At 51.4% G+C, this 24983-nt stretch overlaps 1 protein-coding gene across 4 annotated transcripts in view; it reads left to right on the forward strand.

Moving 5' to 3' along the window:
• LOC122378447 (tyrosine-protein phosphatase Lar-like) overlaps positions 1-24983 on the forward strand; it is a 169715-nt gene that overhangs the window by 77378 nt on the left and 67354 nt on the right. For all 4 annotated transcript variants that reach the window (XM_043359524.1, XM_043359525.1, XM_043359526.1 and 1 more), the window contains exons 6-8: positions 9236-9346; positions 20577-20701; positions 21137-21287. In XM_043359524.1, coding sequence (XP_043215459.1) covers positions 9236-9346; positions 20577-20701; positions 21137-21287 — 387 coding nt within the window. The remainder of the gene's footprint in view (positions 1-9235; positions 9347-20576; positions 20702-21136; positions 21288-24983) is intronic.

Below are 24983 nucleotides of genomic sequence, written 5' to 3' on the forward strand. Positions count from 1 at the left end.
ACACACCGTCGTGTCGCAGAGTTTAGTGCGGTCGTTAGTGCTGCGCCGGTCGCTCAGCGGCGTCGCGTCGGTCGGGGAGGGCCTGTTTGTGCGCCCGAATGTCGGCCGGTTTTTGAGCTGTTGCCTTGTTTTCTCGGTGATTGGTGGCGTGGGGGCTGACCCGTCGCCGTCGCCGTCGCTGTTGGTGGCGGCGGCTGTGGCCGGGTCACTGTGTCCACCCGCCGGCGGTGTCGCCACTGACGTGTGCCCTCCACTCCGAACTGCGGCGACCTGCGCTGTTGTGGTCTAGGCACCGGTCGGCGGCCGGACGAATTGACTTGTTGACGACCGTCGTGCGTGGCGGCCGAGATTGAATGGCGACCGCGCTCCCTTCGAACCACAGCAACCACCGCAGCCGATTTTTCGATGCAAAATAGGCGCCCCGTGGAACGGTCGGCTCGGTCCATTTCGGTGGCGGTCGTGGTGAACGGACGATCAACACAGTCGCTATGACGAGCCGGCCGGAGAGGCGCCGGCGGCGAGGTGGGGCGCGTCCCCCGTCCCCCGGCTATAGTTTCACCCGCTGTGGGGCAGGTGGGCGGCGAGCGGGAGTTTAAATACAGTGCGCATACTGGAGCCCGACTAACTTATGCAAATGTGGACCTTTGACCGCAGTATTCCCAGAGAGTGAGCCTTTCGCATATCCAATGCACTTATGGCGGGCGCAGTTAGATGCCAAGTGGCTCAGCTGGACTGGGAAGGAGCTGAATGTGGCTTAGTTCTCCGAGTAAAATGGCATTTCATGAATGGGTTCGTATGCGTCCTTAATGCTACATTTTGACCGTATTTCCTGACTTAAACAGCACATGGGACAGCATGGGGCATGCCGGAACTACAAAGTATCTTTTGCCGTTGTCCTTCGCTGAGCAAATTGCCACCTGACTCCCTAGGTCCGAATTTTAAATAATTGGTTTTTACGGTTTTCGCTCATTTCCAGATCCACGTCATACTGGCTTTGAGGTGTGTCAGTGGCCCGTCTTTAGATCCGTCCCGTGGAGTATGCACCATGCATATGGTCAGCACCTGTGCTATGGTCTGTTTGCTGCCGTAGGCATATAGGCTGTAAGTGCAGACCGATGGGAGTGACCAACAGGCAGTGCTGTCAAAACGATGGATGTGGGTTCTTGTAGCTCAAACAGTTTCGAACCTATCCGCACTGAAACAAGCGTCTCGCGAGTGTATTGCTCGCACTGTGAACTACCAGATTCATGAGACGAGCCAACTCTGTCCGAGGCCTGCCGACAACGGCGCTGGGGACGATTGTAGGCTCCAGGTAGCGGAGTGGTGTCTGGATTCCAGACGGTCCCCCGGCGCCCACCCCGGATGGCCCGGTACGATCTCGGCGACTGAGGAGTCGGACCGGCACCGATTGGACTTCCCAGAAGTCGCCCCGGTCTCTACGAGCTCCACTCTGTCCGGCTCGGCTGGCTGGCTGGGTTGGGCTGGGCTGGGCTGGCCTAGCTTGGCTCTGCTTGGCAGGGCCTCGGCTAAGGAATTTTGACTGGTGGGCCACTTGGGCAGCGACATGGACTGACCTTCGAAGCCATAGCCCCCCCCCCCCCCCAATTTTCGATTTCTCCCCAGATTTCGGCCACTTTATTCTGCAAAAAACGTCAGGATGGCATTCAAAAAATGTAAAAAAAAAACGGGGCTCGACCCCCCCCCCCCCCCCCGACTCTTCATTGAGAGAGGAGAGAGTAGGGACCCACAACCCTCTCAGTGGTGATACTCCCGCGGTGCACATAAAATCGCACAAGCACGGAATATATAGTCTACGATATATCGTAGTACCTACATATCGACATATCGACATGTCGTAGACTATATATTCCGTGGCACAAGTATGCACACAATATTGACGCAGATTATAAAACTTTGGACGATAACACGACCGTGAGTGGATCGCTCGCCGACTAGTCGGAGATTCGGAAGCGGTCGGACGGGATCGGGCGTTGTTGGGTGAATCGGGAGGAATTGTGAACAGCACGAGTGCAACTTTATATATAAAGTGGGTTGTAGCAGGAACCCCAAAAGGGGGTTGTAGCAGCAACCCCAACATCTCTGAAAATGATCATTAAGCCTATTGGTGTCGCATGGAAAATAACTGACTCAAAAGCCCAAGCGCACTGCGCAACCCTGATATTTTCTTTATAAAAAAACTAAGTTATGTACACGTTCACTTCTGGTGAACAGTGTCTCAAACTTCAGATTTCTCTTGGGTGTCTGAGTGTAAAATTCGAGCCACCCAAAATGTGAGAGTGGAAAATTATCCATTCTTATTCTTGAGTGTCATCTTCAGCCCAAATGAGAAATTTTTGGAACGCTGACTGTGAACGGTTCGAAATTCGTCCAACTGGTCAGATGTGTGACTGCAAGCATCATACCGGTCGTGAAGACGCATAATATCGCTTGCAGACTTCAATCGGCTGGAAGTCGCCGACACTACCTCTAGTTTGACTCTGGCTTATATCGTGTCTATCGGCGAGCCGTCTGAGATCGCTCGCAGGCTTATCCCCGACCGTCTGAACCGGTCTGTTCTTTATTCGAAGTTTTTCTTGTAACCGACTGGTCTGCGGCAGATGCTTATGTGACTGCAACCACTCGATCGATCGGAAAGTTTGAAAGAACTCTCGCAGACCTCGATCGGCTGGAAGCCGCCGACACTATCTGTAATTGACAGAGGCAGACGTCTTTCGCGATTATTGCATAAAATTTAAAGCCTCGGTCACACTTCACCGGATTGGACCAACGGACGAGAAACGGACGAGAACTGTCAGCGTCCGGTGATGTCCGTTTGTTTCCGTTGGACGTCCGTTTGTCATCCGTTAATATCCGTTCCATGTCCGGTGGTGTCCGGTTGAGCACACCGGACACCACCGGACATGCCGAACGGATATGAACGGATGAGAAACGGACGTCCAACGGAAACGAACGGACATCCCCCGGACATCACCGGACGCCGTCCGTTTCTCGTCCATTGGTCCAATCCGGTGAAGTGTGACTAGGCTTAGTCCACTTAGTCCACTATAGTTCACTTTTTACCCCAAGAGGATATTGCAAACAATAGGTTGATTTTTTTTTCACAAGAATATGTTTCACCGATGGGTACTTTACAGCCTGAAAATGTACGATAAGATCTACTAATTCAATTTGAAATGTGAAAAATGTGAAAACTTAGATTTTTCGGAAAATTACTGGTGGGCCAAATCTTTGAGGCTGGTGGGCCATTTCGGGTCACTGGTGGGCCATTTGGCCCACCAGTTAACATGTTAGCCGAGGCCCTGCTGCTTGGCTCGCCACAGCGAGAGCAGTGTGTCGAGAAGTCGCCAAAGTTCACCAGTTAAAACTCTTCTCTCGGGAAGTTTGCTGCGTTCGTTTCGCCCCCGCTGGACATTGTCGTTTCGTTGTAAGCCTTTTATCGCTGCTTCCCCGGGATGACTTATGGTGCCAATTAGACGTACAGGTCTCGCGAGATTAAGCGGTAGGTTTTGCACTTTTACATTTCCGGTTATATCTCAGAAACTAATCGAGCTACGATGAAGCCATTTTACACGATCATGGCCGGCTTGTTACCCAACAAGTCGATCGCATCTTCAACACTTAAAAGCTTAAGACGACTAAGATATAGCCTGAAGTACACCAAATTTTCTAGGTGCAAAACCTACCGCTAAAACCCGCGAGACCTGTACCTATGTCTGTTTGGTTTCGCTTGAATACGGCGGTTTTATGCTTTTATTTACATACTTGCTTGGTTAAGTCATGCTACGTATTGCATTTCCGAGGAAGGTGAAAACAAGCGTTCATTTTTCATTGTGCTTTACTGCAGATCGTTTTGTTTTGTCGCGGTAGAAAACGCTCCCTGTGTTCATATTCGCCCGGTTTACGACTTTTTCGCCCATTCGGCCTGTCTATTTGCCTTGTTGCTGACGCCTCGAGATCTTTATGACATACGGTAACTGCCATTGTCCTTTTTAGTTCAGAATCCCTGGAAATAACATGTGTTGTATTGTTTGCATTTCAGTCTCCCTTTGCACTGTAAAACTAAGAATTCATTGTTTTGCATGTTAGTTCCTTTTGCTCTTTCAGTTGGCTGATCTTCGCCTTAACCCGCGCCCCGTAGGGCTACCGGCGGACCCTACCACCCGTAGGGGGGGGGGGGGGGCGTTTCGGCCCCCCCCTAAGATCTCGGAAATTTACCGGCCGATTTTCAAAATTCAAACGGCGTTCGATAGCCCCAACCGGGAACTACCTTGTGACCAAATTTCATTGACCTAGGTCAAACCGATGACGTCACAGGTCAGGTCAAAGGTCGGATTTTCACCGCTCACAGGCATTTCAAGAAATGTGTTGTGAAATCGAGTAAATTGGTAATTTATTGAAAACCATCGATTGTAGATTGTTCGTCAAACACATACTTTGCTATCTGAGGTCACTGATACCAGGTCAGGTCACAGCGAGGTCAGGTCACCGGGGGTCACAATATGAAGTGTCGTGTGATACATGTTTTATGGTCTATTTTACATGACAAATGCGATTATGTGGGTCAGGCAGCTTTTGGGGCCAGCCTAGGTCACGTTTTGGTGAAGGTCAGGTCAAGGTCAGGTCAAATTAGGTCAAATTTCAAAGTTGATATTTTTGCATAAAATGGGCATCGATTCGATGCAGCTCGTCACGGGGAGTCTAATGGTGGTCTTTGTTTTGCTCTACGATGTCTCGCATTGCCAAAAATTGAGTTTGAAAATTTGGCGTCATCATTTTTGAACAGTTTTTCGCTATAACTTGGCCAAAAAACGAGGTATTGATCTGAAATTTAGTATGTAGATAGAAGACGGTAGGTACTATCACATTTATTCCGTTTTTTTTGAAACTCAAAAAACTTTTTAGATTTTTTGGCAAATATATCCAAAAAATGCTTTTTTGATTTTTGGGGGTCAAAACTCAAAAATTTCAAAAATCCGAGATAGCAGTTTTGTAGCCCTGTCAATTCTACACCTTTTATGTCTTGATCGTTTTTCTGTATCTTCAAAGCTGTAGGCCTGACAGGTCTTCTCGCGAAGGTCTTTTTTCGGTCGAAAATGACAGAACATGACGTCATTCTGACGTCATTTGTGGCCAACCTATCATAGCCTCTGGAAAAATTTTTAGTCACAATGTTTAAAATTGATGCCCGGAGGGGTCTTGAAAGTTTGGTGGCGATATCTCCCGTTTAGGAGATATCGACGGAAAAGGACAGAGGGGGGGGGGCGTTTCGGCCCCCCCCTACGGGGCGCGGGTTAACGGTCCTTCTGACCGGCTCATTTTATATGTCGATCCTTTGCAGATAACACAATGTTGCTGCCTCTGTTGACGCGACTCTCCATTAAGCTCCTGTAGCTGTTCTGTATTTGTTGAGCTATCCTGACTTAGCTGCGATTCCATTTAACCTTATTTTGAAATCACCCATTTCTCTGCCTCCATTATCAACATCTGTAGAGGAAGGTAAACATCGGTATCAATTTGTGCATCTTTTGCAATCCTACTGACGAACACACAAAGGATGACCGGTGCCTCCCGACGACGGGGTTGTGTGAGTGTGACAGTACCTCCGAATTAGCACCCTTTCCAGTCTTGTGGCTCTGTCTTGGGGTCTGCGTGGCTGATCGATGGGCCTTCATCAGGTGGCCGCGCTGAGATGCCTGTCCGGACGACCGGCGGCAAAATGGCAGTGGAAACGGGGGCGACACACGGGAGCATTACCACAATTGCGCCGAACATTATCTTACCAGTTTTCCCAGCTGGCAGCTAGTAGCATTCCGGCTTTCTGTTTTTAGGACCTTGGACCGAGGATGCTGACCATGCTGATGCTCTGCCACGCAAGTTTGTTGTGGATGTGTAGTTTCTGTATGTATTTCCACACGGTCGCTCACCCACCACGGGCTATCGCCGACCTCACACTGCCGCGGCCCGCGGCTCCCGTCCACCGCGTGTCGCACCGCGTGTCGCCGCCGGGGAGACACATGGCCGGCACATGGGCCCGCGTCGGCCGAGTCCGACCCCAGCCCCGTCCACCCGGCCCGGGTCCGGGCCAGGCCGATACAGTTACAGGATGCCGCGTTGGTAACTTCCTTGTTGACTTCACCAATTGATCGCCTGTATTGCAATGGTGACACCGGCGTTTCTTCCTCCAGTTCAGTGTCTTTGCCACAGCGGTAAAGCCGCCGTTTCGCTCTCCGTTCATTGTCTGCGCGGCGCCAGTGACGCCGCCGTTTACCACCTCCATTCGGCGCTCGCTGGCGGCCCGTTCCAGCGCCGGTGCCGACTGACGGCGGCCTCCCGCCGCGCCGCCGCCGCCGCCTCGCCGCCTTTGACGACGCCCAGTATATCCTTATCAAACGGCCGGGTCGCGGCCGAGGCGGCCATAAAATTCACGAATGCCATTTATCTTTTCGTCCAATAAAGCGGGACAGCGGCACTTTGGTGTATATCATGGCGTCACTGAGCCCCGGGGGTCACTGGGAAATGGCCGCGCCTCCCGCCCGCCGCGGCCGGACGGACGGATTGGCGTATACCCGCATTCTCAGTAACTGGAATTGTGAGATTTTCGGTGTTGTGTGAAAATTGCAGGAAGTGTACTGCGATAAAGATTTATATCGTTGTGACTTACGGTTGTGTCAGTAGTCAGCAGAGTAAAAGTTATGTTTTCTGGCTTCTGGTGTCTGGGACAATAGTGTCTGGGACAGCAGGTATTTCGAAACCGTCTAAGAATGATCTACAATCACATTGCTGTTGATTATGAAAAAAATGCTATCGTTTTTTACCGTTTGGTCTCGAAGCCTCATTGGACCATTCTCGTTTTCTATTTTGTTTTAATTTCTTATCAATTCATTTCTCCACCCGGCAGTCTTATGGTCCGTTCCGTTGATCCTTTGGATTCCGTCGGTCCTCTGGTCGCCGGCGCGTCTGTCGGTATCGGCAGTGCGCTCTCCACCCGGGAGCGCTGTTTTCCCGCTGCCAGTGACCGCCGGCCGGCCGGACGGGTACGGAGGCGGACGGCGTACTCAAGTGGGCCGTTCGGGCCGACCGGACACGACAGGGGCCGGCGGGAGAGCGTGCTCTGGTGGACGACACGGCCCGAACGGTGCGCCGGAGCGGCGGGCCCAGACCGACCGCCGGCGCGCAGAAAGGAAGCCCAGATGGCCCGATTGTGAGCGGCCAGAAATTAGAACGTCTGACGAGTGAGCCGGCCGACCGGCTTTCAGCTCGAAGCCGCAAAATGAGAATCCTTTCAAATACACGCTCCAATATAATGCGATATTGCCAGCTGGGAAATTGGCCGCCAGAACGATATTTGATGTCGATATCCCGTTGAAAAGGTTGATTTTATCAAGTCAATTTCCCGGATGTCGTCGGTCAGACGGGGACACGCAAATCAGACGGCTCGCCAGGCCATATTATTGCTCCGGCGGCGGCATTATGCCAGCGCGGGCGCTGCGAGCGTGCAGTTCCCGCTACCGGGCAGACTTTTGGCATATTACCGCGCCATTGATCACGGTTCGGGGCTGTGCTGGCGCTGCTCGGCGCCCCCGCGCGTGGGACGCGGCCGGCCGAGGGCCGTGGGAGCGCCGCCAGGTGCCTGTTGCAGGGATTACTCGATTGTCGGCCGCCTAGCCGCCGGCCGGACCATACGACGCGGTGGTGTCCGCCGGGCAATGGATCTTCACCGGCCGATATAGCGGTGACAGCGATGGACCGGGCCGGCGACGCGTGCGGGGGCGACGACGGCCAAATGCCGATGATATCGAGAGCCGTGTAGTTATTGCTGTATCACAGCTTGCTTCAATGCTTGAATGCGGATGGGGTTGTTTCAAGGCTTCTCTATTCGGCTATAATTTCTAAATTGGAGTGATTTTCTTTGTGGACTCTTGTAGTAATTCCTTTTAGTTGGGCTTAATCTTTTGCGATTCGAATGAGTTGTCAGCTATCCCCCGCAAAAAAATCTTCCAAAAATGCTTGCTTCTGTAATGATGCTCATACACTCAACTTTTTCAATTTAGGATACTTTCACCGTCCTTCGCTACCCTCCGTATTCCAGGACCCAGAACCATTGCAATGGTGATCTGGAACACTGCACAACAGGTCAGCTGATACAGTACGCACATCTTCATCACTCATTCCTCTACGTCGGCCACTCTATTTTCGGCAGACTTTGATCTCCATTGACCTTTGCCCATCCTCTGTCGCTCAGTGCCGTGGTTTCCGGTCATCCTACCGTCCCCGTACCGGCGAGGGGGCGGTGCCACGCTGCACGCATTGCGTCAGGTCGGGACGGCGGTCCAGGGGCGCCAGTAACCCACCAGGGGGTGATACCGGCGGATTGGGACGCCGTCGGTGGCTCAAAGATCAACAGTCGATGTCTGACCTTTTCCAATTGATAAGTGAATGATGCTCCGGGAAGATGTGCTCGTTCAAATTGCATGAAAGCCACCGGGAACGATGCACTTCTGTGAACTTTTCCACGGCAAATGTTGTACAGCTAAGTCTTATGAAAGAACGACATACTGAGTTGTCAGTGGACTGGATGGGTGAACTCTGAAGTAAAGCAGCACTTTTGATGGGATGTAAAACAAACTTCTTTGGAGCGTACGTACTTTAATTTAATTTGGCGGCTTAAATGAACTGCAAGCGTGATTTACTCCCGTCTATTGTAACTAATCACAACAATTATTAAAACACCGTGCTGATAACATAACTTAATTAGCTGGACTGTTTTCCTTCTTGGCGCTGTTGGCAAAACCCTGTTTTCCTACGATAAGGCAGTTAACCATTGAGTGACAGATAAGCTGGCCTCCCAGTATTATTCTGCCGTCGAGGATTGCTAAACGATGCCCTTCAGAAGGCCAAACAGTGCTTTATGTAGAGTGAAGTTCACACGACGAGGTGACTGACCTATGCCAACACTTCACAATAACAGTTGAAATAGTGAATACAATACTGTTAGTTGATGCCGACTTTTCGTATGTCGACAAAGAACATGGTTAGATTTAATGATGTGAAAGCTGTTCGAGATTAACTATTCGGTCTGGAGGTCGTCCTCGCCGCTTCCGATTGATAGTTTTCGTTTTCAGCTGCCCTTATCTGTCTTACAAGATCAGCCTGAACTCTCTCCGACTGTTCCTCGTCTCACTGTTCTGACCAGCCGTGCCTGTCCGCTTCTCAGGTGACCTGCGCATTGCTGACTCGGTGGTTAGCGACCAGGGCAAGTACCGGTGTGCCGCCGAGAACAGCGAGGGCACCGTCTACTCCAAGGACTCGACCGTCTACATACGAGGTGAGCTGGGGATCCCTCAGTGGCTAGTCAGGGCGCCGTCTACTCCAAGGACTCGACCGTCCATATACGAGGTGAGCTGGGGATCCCTTAGTGGTTAGTCAGGACACTGCCTACTCCGATGGCTCGACCACCTACATTCGAGGTGAGTTGGAGATCCCTAATCTCGGGGAACAGCGAGTCTACTCCGATGGCTCGACCGTCTACATACGAGGTGAGCTGGGGATCCCTAATCTCAGGGAGCAGCGAGTGTTTTTCAAGGACTCGACCGTCTACATACGAGGTGAGCTAGGGCTCCCTAATCTCATAGAAGAGTGAGTCCACTCCAAGGTCTCCACCGCCTTTGCTCGTGTCTCGAGGAGGATTTCATCGGCTTAGCCAACAGCAACGCGGGGTCATATGAGTAGCACGTATGGGTATTGGGTAATGTGTATGCCAGGCATAGGTGATCTGCTGTTGGGGAAAGATTTACTGCGTGTAAGCGACTGAAGTGTGCAACCACTGCACCTGATATATCTCCTCAATGCCGCTTACCGCACTGACAAGTGGCTCTTAACCGTTGTAGTCTCCCAGCCTTCGCCCTCAAACACACCTGACACTAGCCGACACGCTGACACACTGTGTATGACACTCGGCACTATCCCGACCTATGCTCGCCATGTCAATGCTGCGCCCCACTCCTAGATCAAACGCTCTCCGTCGCCAGCTCCTTAGATCCTGCCTCTCACGTCAATACTAATGTGCCACCGGATGCCGCGCCGACATCAGAGCTCTCCGCCCTGTCTTCTCGGAGGGAGACGTGACCGCAAGTTTAGCCCTGTGATGGACACCCACTGACAGACTGGAGGCCAGTCCTTTGGTGGTGGGAGATCTTGTAATGGCTGTGGGTCGGGTAGGTCATGTAAGTGATACCTTCGCTGTATGTACATGGACTGAATGCTGGTTAGGGTGTCCCAAATTTCACGAAGATTTCCAATTCACTTAGGATACACCGGGATCCCGTTCCTTGGTTCATTTGAACCTCACACACCAATTTATAGAGTAAACTACCGGTAAACAAGGTTGCCGCTAGTGCTCTGAAGCTTTATTTGCATTTTGGTGTTATATGATAGTGCAGCGTTGTAGTCTCCGAATGCAAAATGGGAATTATGTGTAAGCAACGTAGCAATATTACCTTCTTCGATGCTCAGTGATGCTCAGATCCCACGCACATTGCACAATGATGAAAATCCGGGTTTATGTACGCATACATACGTGTGAAACTGTGTGTGTGCGTGCCCGTATGCCTCTGTGCGTGTGTGTGTATACCTATGTGTCGCGCGTGACTGCGTGCGTGCCTACCGGATAGAAGGCAATGCCAGTTTTAATCTTGGTGTGGGTGATTTCATGTGCCGCTGATTTCGTTTAGGAGTAAGCGATCAAATAAAGGTCTCAGGTTAGTGCTTCAAATGTCTCGCTTCAGACCGAACCGTCTGCGGCAATGGCACACCACATAAACGCAGATTGAACAGAATCAAATTTACATTGCAGCTATGGGTATTAAGTTCACCGTACCCTGGCCTGAGACCGTCCACGCGTAACATCACCGTACCCTGCTCTGAAAACCGTCTGAAACATCGTACCCTATTCTGAGCTGCGTCTAAAACATCGTACCCCATTCTGAGATCCGTTTTAAACATCGTACACTGCTCTGAGGTCCATTTACACTCTACGGCCTACACGTAACGTCATCGCACCCTGTTTAATATCTGTCTACCACTACAGACCCACGTGGTCCTTCGTGTGACCGTAAAGCGACCTGTACCATGCCACCACCTGGGCCAGCGCCTGCAGCTGGTCCTCATCTTTCGTTCTGTCCATCATCTCCTGTGCCAGCTTCACTCCGCGATCCGCTCCATCATTCACAACTGCCAGGCTGTTGACGTATATTTGTGAACTGCGTTGTAACCTGAGATACTTTTCCATTTTTGACAGGCTTTTGCAACCATTCCAGGGCGCACTCATCCATATTATGGATGGTCCATATTATGGATGAGTGCCTATGATTCTCATAGCCGGGTGCCCGGTGCAACCATTCGAGGGCGCACTCATCCAGATTCTGGATTAGTGCGCCCTCGAATGGTTGCAAGAGCCTGTCAAAAAATGCAAAAGTATCTCAGGTTTCAACGCAGTTCACAAATACGTCAACAGCCTGGCAGTTGTGAATGATGGAGCGGATCGCGGAGTGAAGCTGGCACAGGAGATGATGGACAGAACGAAAGATGAGGACCAGCTGCAGGCGCTGGCCCAGGTGGTGGTATGGCACAGGTCGCTTTACGGTCACACGAAGAAGGACCACGTGGGTCTGTAGTGGTAGACAGATATTATAGCAAGGTGCGATGACGTTATGTGTAGACTGTAGAGTGTAGATGGGCCTTAGAACAGTGTAGGATGTTTTAGACGGACCCCAGAGCAGTGTACGATGTTTAAGACGGATCTCAGAATAGGATACGATGTTTTAGACGAATCTCAGAGCAGGGTACGATATTTTAGACGGATCTCATAGCCGGGCACGATGCTGTTGACGGATCTCAGAGCAGTGTATGATGTTTAAGACGGATCTCAGAATGGGGTACGATGTTTTAGACGCATCTCAGAATAGGGTACGATGTTTCAGACGGTTTTCAGAGCAAGGCATGATGTTTGTTTAGACGGATCTCGGAGCAGGGTACGGTGATGTTACGCGTGGACGGTCTCAGGCCAGGGTACGGTGAACTTAATACCCATAGCTGCAATGTAAATTTGATTCTGTTCAATCTGCGTTTATGTGGTGTGCCATTGCCGCAGACGGTTCGATCTGAAGCGAGACATTTGAAGCACTAACCTGAGACCTTTATTTGATTGCTTACTCCTAAACGAAATCAGCGGCACATGAAATCACCCACACCAAGATTAAAACTGGCATTGCCTTCTATCCGGTAGGCACGCACGCAGTCACGCGCGACACATAGGTATACACACACACGCACAGAGGCATACGGGCACGCACACACACAGTTTCACACGTATGTATGCGTACATAAACCCGGATTTTCATCATTGTGCAATGTGCGTGGGATCTGAGCATCACTGAGCATCGAAGAAGGTAATATTGGCTGCTACGTTGCTTACACATAATTCCCATTTTGCATTCGGAGACTACAACGCTGCACTATCATATAACACCAAAATGCAAATAAAGCTTCAGAGCACTAGCGGCAACCTTGTTTACCGGTAGTTTACTCTATAAATTGGTGTGTGAGGTTCAAATGAACCAAGGAACGGGATCCCGGTGTATCCTAAGTGAATTGGAAAACTTCGTGAAATTTGGGACACCCTAATGCTGGTCAAGACGAATGAACGGAACGCGTTATTTACAGCGACTAGAATACAGGTTTACGCGATAACTGTACGTTTGGATAGAAATGGTTGATGGGGCCATTAGTTTGGCTGTCAAAACTTGTATGTTTTTATAAGTAGGGTTGAGTTTGATATTTACTTCATTTAATTGTATAGTAGGTAGGCATGGTTTTTCGAGGAGCACTACGGATCCCAAAGTTTGGACACGGAATCATTAAAAAAAACGCCCGCCCGCCGCCAACCGCAAACGCCGCAAAAATAAAAAAAACGACCGCCTCCAACCGCAAACAACACCGCATACGCCGCAAAAAACAACCCGCATCGCCCGCCCGCCGCCAACCGCAAACGCCGCAAAAAATAAAAACCGCCCGCATCGCCCGCCCGCCCGCCGCCAACCACAAACGCCGCAAAAAAATAAAAACCGCCCGCATCGCACGCCCGCCCGCCGCCAACCACAAACGCCGCAAAAAAAAGAAAACCGCCCGCCCGACCGCCGCCAACCGCAAACGCCTCGAAAAAATGAAAACCGCCCGCATCGTGCGCCCGCCCGCCCGCCGCCAACCGCAAACGCCGCAAAAGTAAAAATGACCGCCTCCAACCGCAAACAACGCCGCAAACGCCGCAAAAAATAAAAACCGCCCGCATCGCGCGCCCGCCCGCCGTCAACCGCAAACGCCGCAAAAAATAAAAACCGCCCGCATCGCACGCCCGCCCGCCGCCAACCACAAACGCCGCAAAGCTAGATGGCAGGAGCGTCAAGCGCCTGAATGGACGCTGTGCCGCAGTGCCGCGTCTGCCGTATCACCGCCTGAATGCACACTGTACCGCAATACTGTCTCTAGGGCATATGCACACATACAGATGGACACGTTTGTTTTGAGTGTGACCAGATTTACCCCCGAGAAACTGATCCTGGATACGCCTCTAGCTAAGGAAAAGTCGCCAAATTTCGAACCCCTAAGGCGATTTTCACTCGACAGCAAAAATACTACAGGTGGGGGCCGATGCCCCCCCCCCCACCAGTAATAGGGTTGATCGATAATAATGTCTGACACTATGAAAAAGCAGGAATAGCTATAAGCAATTAATGTAACCCTAGCTGCTAGCTGCTAAGAAACACACTGAACCTAATCGCACCAAACCTGCACCAAATTTGTACTTACCAGATGGCCGTCGTGAACCGGTTACTATCCATTGCGTGGCCACCCCACCTTTCCTGTTTCGCGCTAGATGGCAGAGCCATCAAACGCCTGATTGCATACTGTACCGCAATGACGGTGCTGGCGAATAAAGCCGCCTGAGTGCATACTGTACCGCAATGTCGTGTCCGCCGCCCAACCTTTCCTTTTACGCGCTAGGTGGCAGAAAGTTATCAAACGCCTGATTGCATACTGTACCGCAATGTCGCTTCTGGCTGTTATAGCCGCCTGAGTGCATACTGTACGGCAATGCCGTGTTGAAAGTTGGTTCGCTACTCTTAAATGAAAACACAGATTAGGGTGGATAGTGACGGAGAATGAGCGGCAGAGGATTTAGAAGCATTGAGACACATTAGAGACTACATGCCAACTTTCAGCGCAATCGGCCCAGTAGTTACCGAGATATTGCAATTGTTGCAAAACCAACACCTCTTCGTTTTGCACGTGGCACGTGCATAGGTGGTCACCCACGTACATCGGGAATAGTCCAATACTTGGTAGAAAGAATGAAGCTACCCTACAAAAATTACCGCATGTAAATCGGTCAAGTGGTTGCTGAGAAATATGCCCCGCAAAAGCGTGACCACGGCCGGCCGGCCTAGAATACAGGTTTACGCGATAACTGTATAGATTCGAGATATACATATGCTTAAGGGGATTATTAGTTTGGTTGTTAAAACTTGTATGTTTATGCCAGTAGGGTTAAGTTTGTTTACTTACTTCATTTAGCTGTATGGTAGGCATGTAGGTATATGCGCTTTTCGAGGAGCGCTGCAGATCCGAAAGTTTGCTCGCTTCGCTCGCACTTTGCTCGCTTCACTTGCTCGGTAATAAATTTATTTTATTTACTGGTGAAACCTGAACCTAATACCTGTACCTGCGCCTATACCTGATGCTAATCGAAAACCTGTATTCTTTAAATCCACAGAGTTAACTTCCCGAGCTGGCTCTCATCGTTTTCACTTAGTTTGGCAAGCGAAGAAAATGAGCTTAGAGCGCGTGCTCTCTGCTCGGCGTCGGCCTCGGCCAGCCTGGGGCAGAGATGCACGCGCTGACGCCGCACCCGTGGTCCGATTGCGCCCATCTTTTGATACGATGGTCCGCCCCACCCAAAGTTTTTGCCCAATAAATTTCACGTCGATACGCGGCGCCGTTCCGGCGCAAGAAGACACATAAGGCTGACGGACGGACAGACAACTTATAATTTATTAAGTAAGATTTCAGATTATATATTCCCGACCGGGGCTGGGAAAATGCGTTTTATTCACCGAGGTTTTTGTGCGGAGGACCGAGTGCCGGAAGGCACGAGGTCCGTAGCCAAAAACCGAGGTGAATAAAACTGCATTTTCACAGCCCAAGGTTGGGAAGACCTACTTTTACCTTATTTAATTTAGGGTTTGAAAAAGCTGAGGATGAAGATGGTGAAGCGCCAGAAGTTAGAATAAACTATAAAGATATGGAGTCCACCAGGAGTGAGGAAACCGTGAGGAAAACTGAAAATTGGGTGAAACGCTGAATCAAACGCGTCTTAGATCCCAGCTGGAACAATATCCAAATGTTTCAATGTGGCTCGTTAAGATGCTTCGCGCATTTAAATTGTTCGTTTTTTGCGTGCATTATGTTGTAATAATGAGTAGGTACTCTGACCATGTTCTGCAGCAATAAATACATTGGCATTGGAACGATACCTACCCTTGTTTAGTTGAATTACGTTGACAGCAAAAGTAGGTGAAAACGCCGTCACTTAATTTTGCTCACTTCTGCTGCTGCTGTTAGTGAACACACAATCCGTAAATATCTTCTTTGGATTATAAAATACCACACGGGGCCGGTAAATGATTTCTTGAGGACAGAGGTCGTTGTTGATATTCCGCCCGAGGCCGAAGGCCGAGGGTGGAAAATCAAACAACGACCGAGGTCCTCAAGAAATCATTCCGGCCTAAGTGTGGTATTTATTTTACCATATGGTGCACGTAGTAGTTGCAAAATGAGCCTTCTCAAAACCACGCTTCTCACCAGTTTCTTAGGATTTGACTTTGGTGATGACAAGATTGTATTGAGTTTTCTTATTAAAAAATAAAAAGTAGGGAAACGTTAAGAAAAAAGTGAACAATGCGTGAAGAAGTTGAAGCTTTATTTTGAAATATCAGTTTCCAGCTCCCCTTATATCGTGTTCAATATCAGTAACCGTGGAATCGTGAACATCAAAATGAAGTAAGAAGCACGGCACGGTCACGGTGACTATAAATAGGCACGGTAACACCCGGAGCTGTCAACACTGCCCTGTCGACTAGTCTAAAATGACGTGTACCTGAATAAAAATTTGATTATTGCGGTTTATTTGCGTTTCGTACCTACGGATAGATATCGCCACATGGCCCACTAAAGTTATCCCGTCTTCTGGGCAACGCAAAGCTAAAAGGAGCATAGCTAGAAATGAGCTTTGTAAGCAATGTTGAAAGACGGGTCAATGACCTCAAAACAATCTGCTGGTATACGAAAAATGACCACGGGCCAAAAACGTTTCCCAGATACCTAAAGCATTACAGTCTGAGCGGGCCGAAAGCATATACCAACATTTTCCGAACGCTCGTGCCAATACTAAAGAGATACTCCACCATATGGTAATTGGTTCTTCCCGCTCAGAATATTCAGTAAAACTTTGTCTGGGAAAATCAAAATGACCACGGTCCGAAATCGTTTCCCAAATACCTTAAACATTAGCCACAGCCGGTCCGAAAGCTTTTCCCAAAATCACGTGCTAATACTAAAGGGATATCTCGGCATGTGGTAAAAGACCATACTTGCTGCCAACAGTGAAGAGGAGGCCAGGTCAGTGGGGAGGGGACATTTGAGCGATGTTTTCGGCCCGCCGCCCGGCGTTCAATTAGATCGGCGCGCGGCCCGGGCCCGTTCTCATATACAGGGCGCCGGAGATATATTCGGAGCGCGATATGGCTGACCGGCATTACGGCACGTGCCCACGGGCGACGGACGGCCGGTGGTATGGGCCGCCTCTCCTCCGAACACCGACATCGGGCCCTGACGTGGATCTCCGACACCGGCTCCTGGAGTCCGCAAATGCGGAACAGGAGACAGAGACAGAGAATGCCACCAGGTGGCTGCGTCTTTTCCGTCTTTTTTTCGGCGCTCTGCACAATAAATTGTTGTGGAGAGACGGCACCAGAAATGACTAAAATGTTTTGTTTGTCTCCGGCATGTCACTCATCGTTAGGCTGCGGCGATGGTGTCTCTGCCACTGCTGACACACCGAAGGCGGTCTGTTTCGGCACCTCCAGACATCTCCCTCCAGAGAGGAAGAGGGGAGATTCTGTCCTTTCCTCTCTTTTCATCTCCGCGCCAACCCCACCTCTCTCTTCTCTCTCAGCCATCTTTTCTCGCGGCCGCCGCTCAATTTCCTTCGTCGCCCACCGGCCGCGTTCCACAGGCGTCCTATCACATTTCATGACGACTTGTCTCGTTCATCTGCTGGCGCCGCCGTCGGTGGGGCCGGTCCCGTTCCGTCTCGCCCCAGCCAGCTCGGTTCGAACGGTCAGATCACATCTGGTTCAGTTGGGATGGAGGAGTTGCCGGTGTCGTAATGCGGAGCAGGTGCGGCGGGGTGGCGAGCGTGGGGGCGGCTCAGGACGGACAGAAAGTTGCGGCGGTGCCCGGGTCTCGACTCTTGGGACTCGAGTTCATCCAACCGCCGACCGCCTTCAGTCTTCTCCGCGGCCGCCCACCGCCCACTGCTTACCGCCCACCATCGCTGCTCACCGCCCTTCCAGCCCACACCGCCCGTCGCCGTTTCCGCCGGTCTCCGCTCGTACACGCTCGCCTCCTCCGCCCACCGCCTTTCCCGTCACTTCAGCCACCAGCGGCCGTTTCAACTTCTCTCCGCCGACCTCCTCATGACCCGTCCCAGGGGCGTCGGCCACTCTCGTATGAATGGCGTCAGGTGGCGGCGGTGATGGTGACGGTTTGTAGAGACGCCGGTCGCCGCCCGCGCAGACGGTCCGATGGGGCGGAGGGCGCAGTGGTGGGAGTGTAGGTCGAATGTCAGGTGTGACCGCCGGGGGTTGTTGTCTTCCTAGTCTGTAGATCTGACCTTTTTCCGGGCGTGGGAAGGGAGTCGTATTGGCGGCTGAGCGCGTTCGACAGCAATGCACTATGGTTGGAAACGGCCTCACGGATGGCCATGGGCAATTTCGGAATATATGTATATTTGGGGTGTCATTCTGTTGGAAATTGATGAAATGTTTTGAATTGGGCAGAAAAAAATATTTAGTTGCGCATTTAGTCTTCATTATCGTACCTAGAATCGGGAGTTTCTGATAGTGGCTTTTTTGGTGCGCCGTCAAAGGTTTAAACAACCGCGCTGGTGATAGCATATGGAGTACCTCAATGACGTTGTAAGACTGGATTATTATATATCAAAATAATCCTTGTTATGTTGGCTATCGAGTGGAGTGACTCTTTTTCCCATGCGTGTTCAAAATCAGGAACGGCATTGCATTCTGTTTGCAGTGTCACCACAGCAGCATTTGCAAAATTACGTTTATGTTTCATTGGACATACAAAAAGTTCTCCATCGACCTCCATTGAGCTTTTTTGTAGAATAAATCTCTGTTCAATTCTGCGTGAGGGGAACCTAAAAGCAAACTGCGCACTTGTGCGCAAAATCGTCCATGAAGCTTCATCTCCCGAGGCGCACCTACCCGTCGCTTCGTTAGCAGCAGGTCGGCTCGTCAGTCGTGCAATGGCTTATCCTAATAAATGATGGTAAGAAGCAGGGTTGCGAAGTCGTGGTGGCGCCAAATCCGACTCCTACTCCGACTCCGACTCCTGTCTCGTTGCCATGACTCCGGGCGACTCCGTCTCCGACTCCGGACCCCTGCCGGCTGCCAGTGTTTCAGAGTCGTGATGGAGCTGTTCCGATTCCGACCGACTCCGACTTCCACTGCGGTCTCCTGACCGACTCCGACTCCGACTCCGACTCCTGGCTCGTTGCCACGACTCTGGGCGACTCTGACTCCGACTCCGACTCTTACTCCGACTCTGACTTCAACTCCGCACCCCTCGTAAGAAGTAACTGCTTGCCCCTGCACCTGGAGTATGGATATCGTGCAAACGTGTATGGATATCCTGAAGTATGGATATGGATATCCACTGACAGAACAGACATACAGACATGCTGTAAACGCCATTACACTGCCAATACCATGGCAAATCCAATGGCTATCTATGATTTTTGATCATCGTTCTACATTTTCCAAAATCTTGAACTGAATCTTGGCAATTTCTCGTGACTACTTCACGACCATGATGCATGCATTTCTGAAATTGATCTTTTTTTTGTTCAACTAACCACGTACTCGTATGATAAAATGAATGTCACCATCGTGTTCTACGCCCAAAAGTACCCATAAAACATGTGTCGTGGGCTGCGAATAGGTACCAGTTTTAATTTTCGGGGTTATGTGCTTACCTGATTGACCTGACTTTGACCCTGGCCTATGTTTGACTGACCCCTACATGGATCTGACACTCTTTTAGCACTTATATGAAGGGTTGTGCACAGTTGTGACAGAGTTTATGACGAGAGGCACCGATTGCGAGGTTCTAAAGTCCATGCTACTGAAAGCCTGATTTCAAGTGTTTGACCTGACCTTGACCCGACCGGTGACCTCGAAATTCAGCTTTCAAGTATTCATCTGAATTGTCTCGTCGCGTTCTTTCGTTTGCCGCCTCGTGCGTTTCGCTGCGCCTATTGGTTCTCGAGTTATCGGCTGGGGGCGTTAAACGCCCCCCCCCCCCCCCGGCAAACGGCGGGTGGGGAAATACCCCAGCAACTGCCGGGTTAATCAGACGCATTTTTTGTCATTTTGATCGTCATTTTATTTCTTACTTTTTTGCCGAATCTAAAAAAAAATCATTAATACTTTTTCTCCAAATTTTGACCCTTTATGACAAATAGTAGGACACTGTGCGTCACTACGTTGATATTTCTCGCCCTAAAGCATAACAACAATATCCATTCAGTATAGCAGTATTCAAAACATGTTCAAAATGCCTCGCGATATCGATGACATTACGAAAGACCTAGGCGACTTATAACATGCTTGCAATAAAGACGTCACACATGCGTGACGTGACGGGACCTTGTCGTTTCTGAGTTACTGTATGATGCACAAAAGACACTGGTATACCTATGCAAAGTTTCATCGCAATCGGTCCACGCATTAAAAAGTTATGGGCAAAACATTTTTTCTCGTTGACCCCCGGCCATCCGTAAGGCCATTTCCAACCATAGTGCAATGGTGAGATTTCGAAACGACAGCAATAGGTCAGTAATTTGATTGATGTCATTTTAATTGAGGTTGCTCTTCTTGCAAACCTTTAGGTATTAGCTGCAGTGGATTTGATGTTACTCTTACCTTTATCTGATCGTTGACATTCAGGTACCGGGGAACAACTCTGAACTACCCATCTGGCCATCTAACCGACCTCCGCCTGCTGTCACCTGCCTCCCCTGACCTCTCTCCCCGACAGTTGGTGGACTAAGTCGTCCTTCACCATTCCGCCTGGCTGTGTGACCTGACTCCCTCCCCGTCTGACCGTCTTATCTGACCTGAACCAACCCCGCTCTTTGGCAGTTCGCCGGGTGAAGCCGTCGTTCACCATCCCGCCGGAGCCGATGTATGAGGTCCTGCCCGGCGAGAGTCTCAACCTGACGTGCGTCGCCGTGGGATCGCCAATGCCGCACATCCGCTGGAGGAAGGTGAGAGCGCCGCGCTGCGAGGGCGGGAACGGGGGAAGGCTGCTTGGCGTCTGAGATGGCTAGGTATCGTCGACTCTGTTCGCTAGCAGTGTGGTTACCCAAGTTCAGAGCTATGGTTACCCTTAGTAAAGCTTTGGTGAATTTGATGCGGTCTGTGGGATTCGGAATCCCCGAACTATAATCCTCAACTTTCATGACTGCTCATACGATACAAAATGCCCATGTTTCTAAAGTTTACTATTTGAACCAAATCTCCTGGATTAATAACACGGTTTGATGAATACTAAATGATGCAATGACCCTAGGTTGTGCTTTGCTGACCTGATCTCTCATTGGCCTGCTAACAAAGACCTGACATGACCTCTAAAACCAAACTCCACTCATTTTAGCCGACCCCGCGACCCTCGACCCTCTGACCGTCGTTCCGTGCCGCAGGAGCCGGGCAGCGAGCCGTCACCCAAGGAGAACGCGCCCATCGGCCGGGCCTTCCTGGTGCTCAACAACATACGCGAGTCTATGAACTACACGTGTCTGGCGGCCAGCGAACTGGGCACCGTCACCTCCCACACCCAGGTCAAGGTGCAAGGTCAGTACCCGTGCTGGGCGAGAGGTTACCCAGGCTGAGGTCAGAGGTCAAATCAGACCGATGTTTGAGGCTACTCCAGAGTCAAGCGTGGGAGGCTATCCCTGGCAGCGATCATAGGTCAAACCAGGCAGAGGTCAGTTGGCTGTGTTGCTGACCGACTGGTCTGTTAAAATACACGTGGGTTCGAGTTTATCTGTCGGAGACAAGGATAGCTCAGTACTTGTTTCTTGGTCATGTCCCGAGACATAAAAGAGATAAGGTCACGGCTTTGTCAAAACTAGCTCGGAATAAGCCGTACGCTACCTGTGGCGCTTAAGTAGCGAACAGTCTGTCTCTGGGTGTATTTGGGGAAGACGTTTTTGCAACACTATTCACTGAAGTGGCTGTGGCTTCAGTGACGTTGTCTCATTGATGTTATCTCCACAGAAGCAGCCGTAAGCTAAAACTAGCGTCAGCGGTCACCTATCCTGCGTTGACTGCCTAGGCGCCCCAATCACTTACGTGTCGTATTCTTCTCTGCTCCTCTCGTGTCTTCTCTTGTATGCTGTTTGTCCGACAAGCTGTCAGCATCCTGGGTAGTCTCGCTGAGCCGGCGGCCGAACTGCTAGCTAATTATAAATCCAGCTCGGCGGCGCCAGGCGCGTGTAAAAAGCTGCCCGCTCGGCACGACACGCGTATCGATTGGTTCCTTGCACGCAACTGTGACTGTCCAGCGCCGCCGGTCGGTCAGCCGGACGGCCGAGTCCGCGGCGCTCAGAAATTACCTCCGGGAGGCCTTACGTGCGGCGCAAGTTTGGATAGGTTTCGCAGGTAATTTAGCATGGAAGGTTGGATTAATTAGGTGATTGGTTTGCGGTATGCTGATCCAAAGGGTTCCGCGAAGATAGCCTACAAATGCGGAGGTTGATGAATCAAAGCTGGCGAACGGAAAACAAATTACGATAACGAAGTTTTCCTTTGGCTGGAGGAGCGTCCATCTTGGGGGACCGGACGCGCCGAGTTGTTTTGATATCGTAAAGTCTGATAGTCGGCCGGCGTCCCGACGGAGGTGGCGGCCGGGCCGACCGGACGACTCGGACCTACACGGCGCGGCGGGTCACGCGACCGTGTCGGCACGACTCCGACCTGTCGGACCGGACCGGGGCCGGCGGGACAGACGGCGGCGCCGAACGGAACGGAGCCACCTCTGCGGGCGGATCACCGGCGCGGATTTATACAGAGGGATATTGTCACAGCCTCTGTACTACTCGACACAGCGACTGTGTGTTTTCTCTCAAAGTGTCGGGTCAATGTCGAAGTACGCCGGCCGTCTATCCATTTCATCTCTCGATGGACCTGCTCGCGTGAGAGGGAGCCAGCAGCGAGGGCTACGAGCCGGCACGGACGGCTTTTTTTCAGCGGCCCGATGGGGCCGGGCCTATCGCGCCTAATGATCGAGGCGCGGCAGTACTGATGTTGCTGATGGTGAATGATGATGATGACGATGATGATGACGATAACGGTGTTGATGAGATTGATGTTGCAGTTTGATCGAGTTCGTTTCCACTGACGATGTTTTGGCATCCGCAAATGCACAACAATCCGTTGATGTATCGCGTAAAACAGCACATGTCATGCCTGGAACCGTCGCGGTTTTACTAGAAGCTACTGCCCGTCCGTCCATCCGTCCATCAAGCTGTCGTCTCGCTGGCTGGAGACAAGTGTCGTCTACCGCCGCCGTGCGCCAGTGTGTTATCCCGCTCCAGTGACGCATTTCCGACTAATCACATGCCACATTTCACAGCCATTCCGCTTACGCGGCTTACGGCGAATACATTTCACAGTCATTCCGCTTAGGGAGATCACAGTGAGGTCGTGTAATTCCAGCGATGTGCGGCACTGAAGCAATGCGCTCGATGGGTTACATTACATAGCAGGATACAGGTGATGAGAGACATTTAGGAAGAAAATGGGACTGCTGAGGATTGCTTCACATATGAAGGGGCTGGCGATGGGATTCCTGCTATTTTAATTGTTCATACAATCGAAGTTTTTACCGTCATCGCCACCGCCACCGCCACCGCAACCGTCACCGCCATCGTCGCGCCAGTCGTTTCCGTGCCGGTTCTTTGCTGACTTTGTCACGGCCTGGCGCCGTCGCCGCCGTAAGACGTCGCTCCGCCATTTCTCACCGGGCAAAAATGGTGCAGCGGCCGCCGAATTCCAGCTCTGTTGATAGCCGCGCTGCGGGAGGCCGGTACGGTGACGGTGGCGGCGGCGGGGGCGGGCTGCGGTGTTCGCGTTGATAGCGGTGATGGCGATGGACGTGGTGATGGCTTAATGTGGTGGGCGGTGGCGGTGATGGTTGGCTGTAGTGGTTGGTGTTGATGTTGGAGGTAGAACAAACTGTCTTGGATGCAGAAACGTGCAGAGCGATCTTCCTCTAACCTCCCCAGTCCTCCTACCTTGCATGGTTTCGTTGCATGGGATTTCACCGGCAAAGTTGAGATGCTCCCTCTAAGAGTAAGAGTTATTCCGTGGCTAGAGTAACATGTTTTGCTCCCTTGTGCATGTCCGACTTTGGTGAGTGTCCCTTGAAGTCCCTGTGGTCGGTGGGAGATGGTAGAGTCAGTGATACCGTGTAGCGAACTTTCTGGTATGGGACCGGAAATACGCCTTACGTTCCCCGGCCGGTGGTTGTGACGGGGACAGGCGGGTGGCGGACGGCAGGTCCCCACTGACCGTCCGACGGGCGACGGCTCGCAGCGCTCGGCTGTCACGGACACTCGCCAGGCTCAACCTCTGCGCCGCCACGGGCCCGGCGCATTGCATATGCAGAGCCATTCACAGAATCAGCCGCCGCCATGAGTCATTCTTTGGCGACGGCTCAGCCGAGTTGATGCTCGGTGCGGCGCGGCTGTGTGTGGTTAATGCAGGAAGTCTGGTGCGGCATGTGCCGCTGGGAGGGCGCTGTCTGCCGCCGGGGGTCGCCGCTCAGTCAGTTCAGACGGGACCGGCGCGCTTTGAGACGCCTCCCGGTGAGAGGCCGAGCTTGGAGACCCTATCGACCGAACGCGACAAGGAGCCGCCGGCAAATGTAACCAGCCGACCGACCGCCTCTCTCGCCGGCTCCGGTTCCAAGGCTAATTAGCAGTTTGGCTGTATTTTGGGCCTCCGACTCGGCCTGGCGTGCCCGGTCGTCATAGAAACCGAACGGCACAGAAGGGCACTCCGGTGTCCTGTGCGCTGGAGACGGGTTGAGTCGGCGTCTTCTCAAATGTATGCGCTGAATTTGTTTCATTAGTAACTAGGCTCGTTTGCGTGGGACTGGCGAAAATTGACGTAGGCGTCTGCTCTTAGACGGGCTCGTGATTTCAATGTGTGCTACCTGTTTTCATCCACGTAAATAAGCCATTTGTCCTGTCACCTTTGAGCTGCTCTCTGACATTTCGAACCAGGAGCGTGCTCCGGGTCTTGTGTGATTCCGCTATTGCAAGGTTTCTGATAGTCTCTGTTGTCGATCTTGAACGGAGTGGCGTCTTTATGGCGTTGTTACTTATTTCGCTGGTCTGATGCAATACCCGCCCAATCTCTCAGATCGGTAAATCCCAAGAGATGATGTCCTCTCCGTCTCCTACCGATGGTTTCCCTCGACGGGGGAGGGGTTCTGTCCATCGTGTTTATCGTGACAAGAAACGTGATGATATTTTGTTTGAC

The sequence above is a fragment of the Amphibalanus amphitrite genome, unplaced genomic scaffold, assembly GCF_019059575.1.
Source record: "Amphibalanus amphitrite isolate SeventyFive unplaced genomic scaffold, NRLGWU_Aamphi_draft 000059F_arrow, whole genome shotgun sequence".
NCBI lineage: Eukaryota > Metazoa > Arthropoda > Thecostraca > Balanomorpha > Balanidae > Amphibalanus > Amphibalanus amphitrite.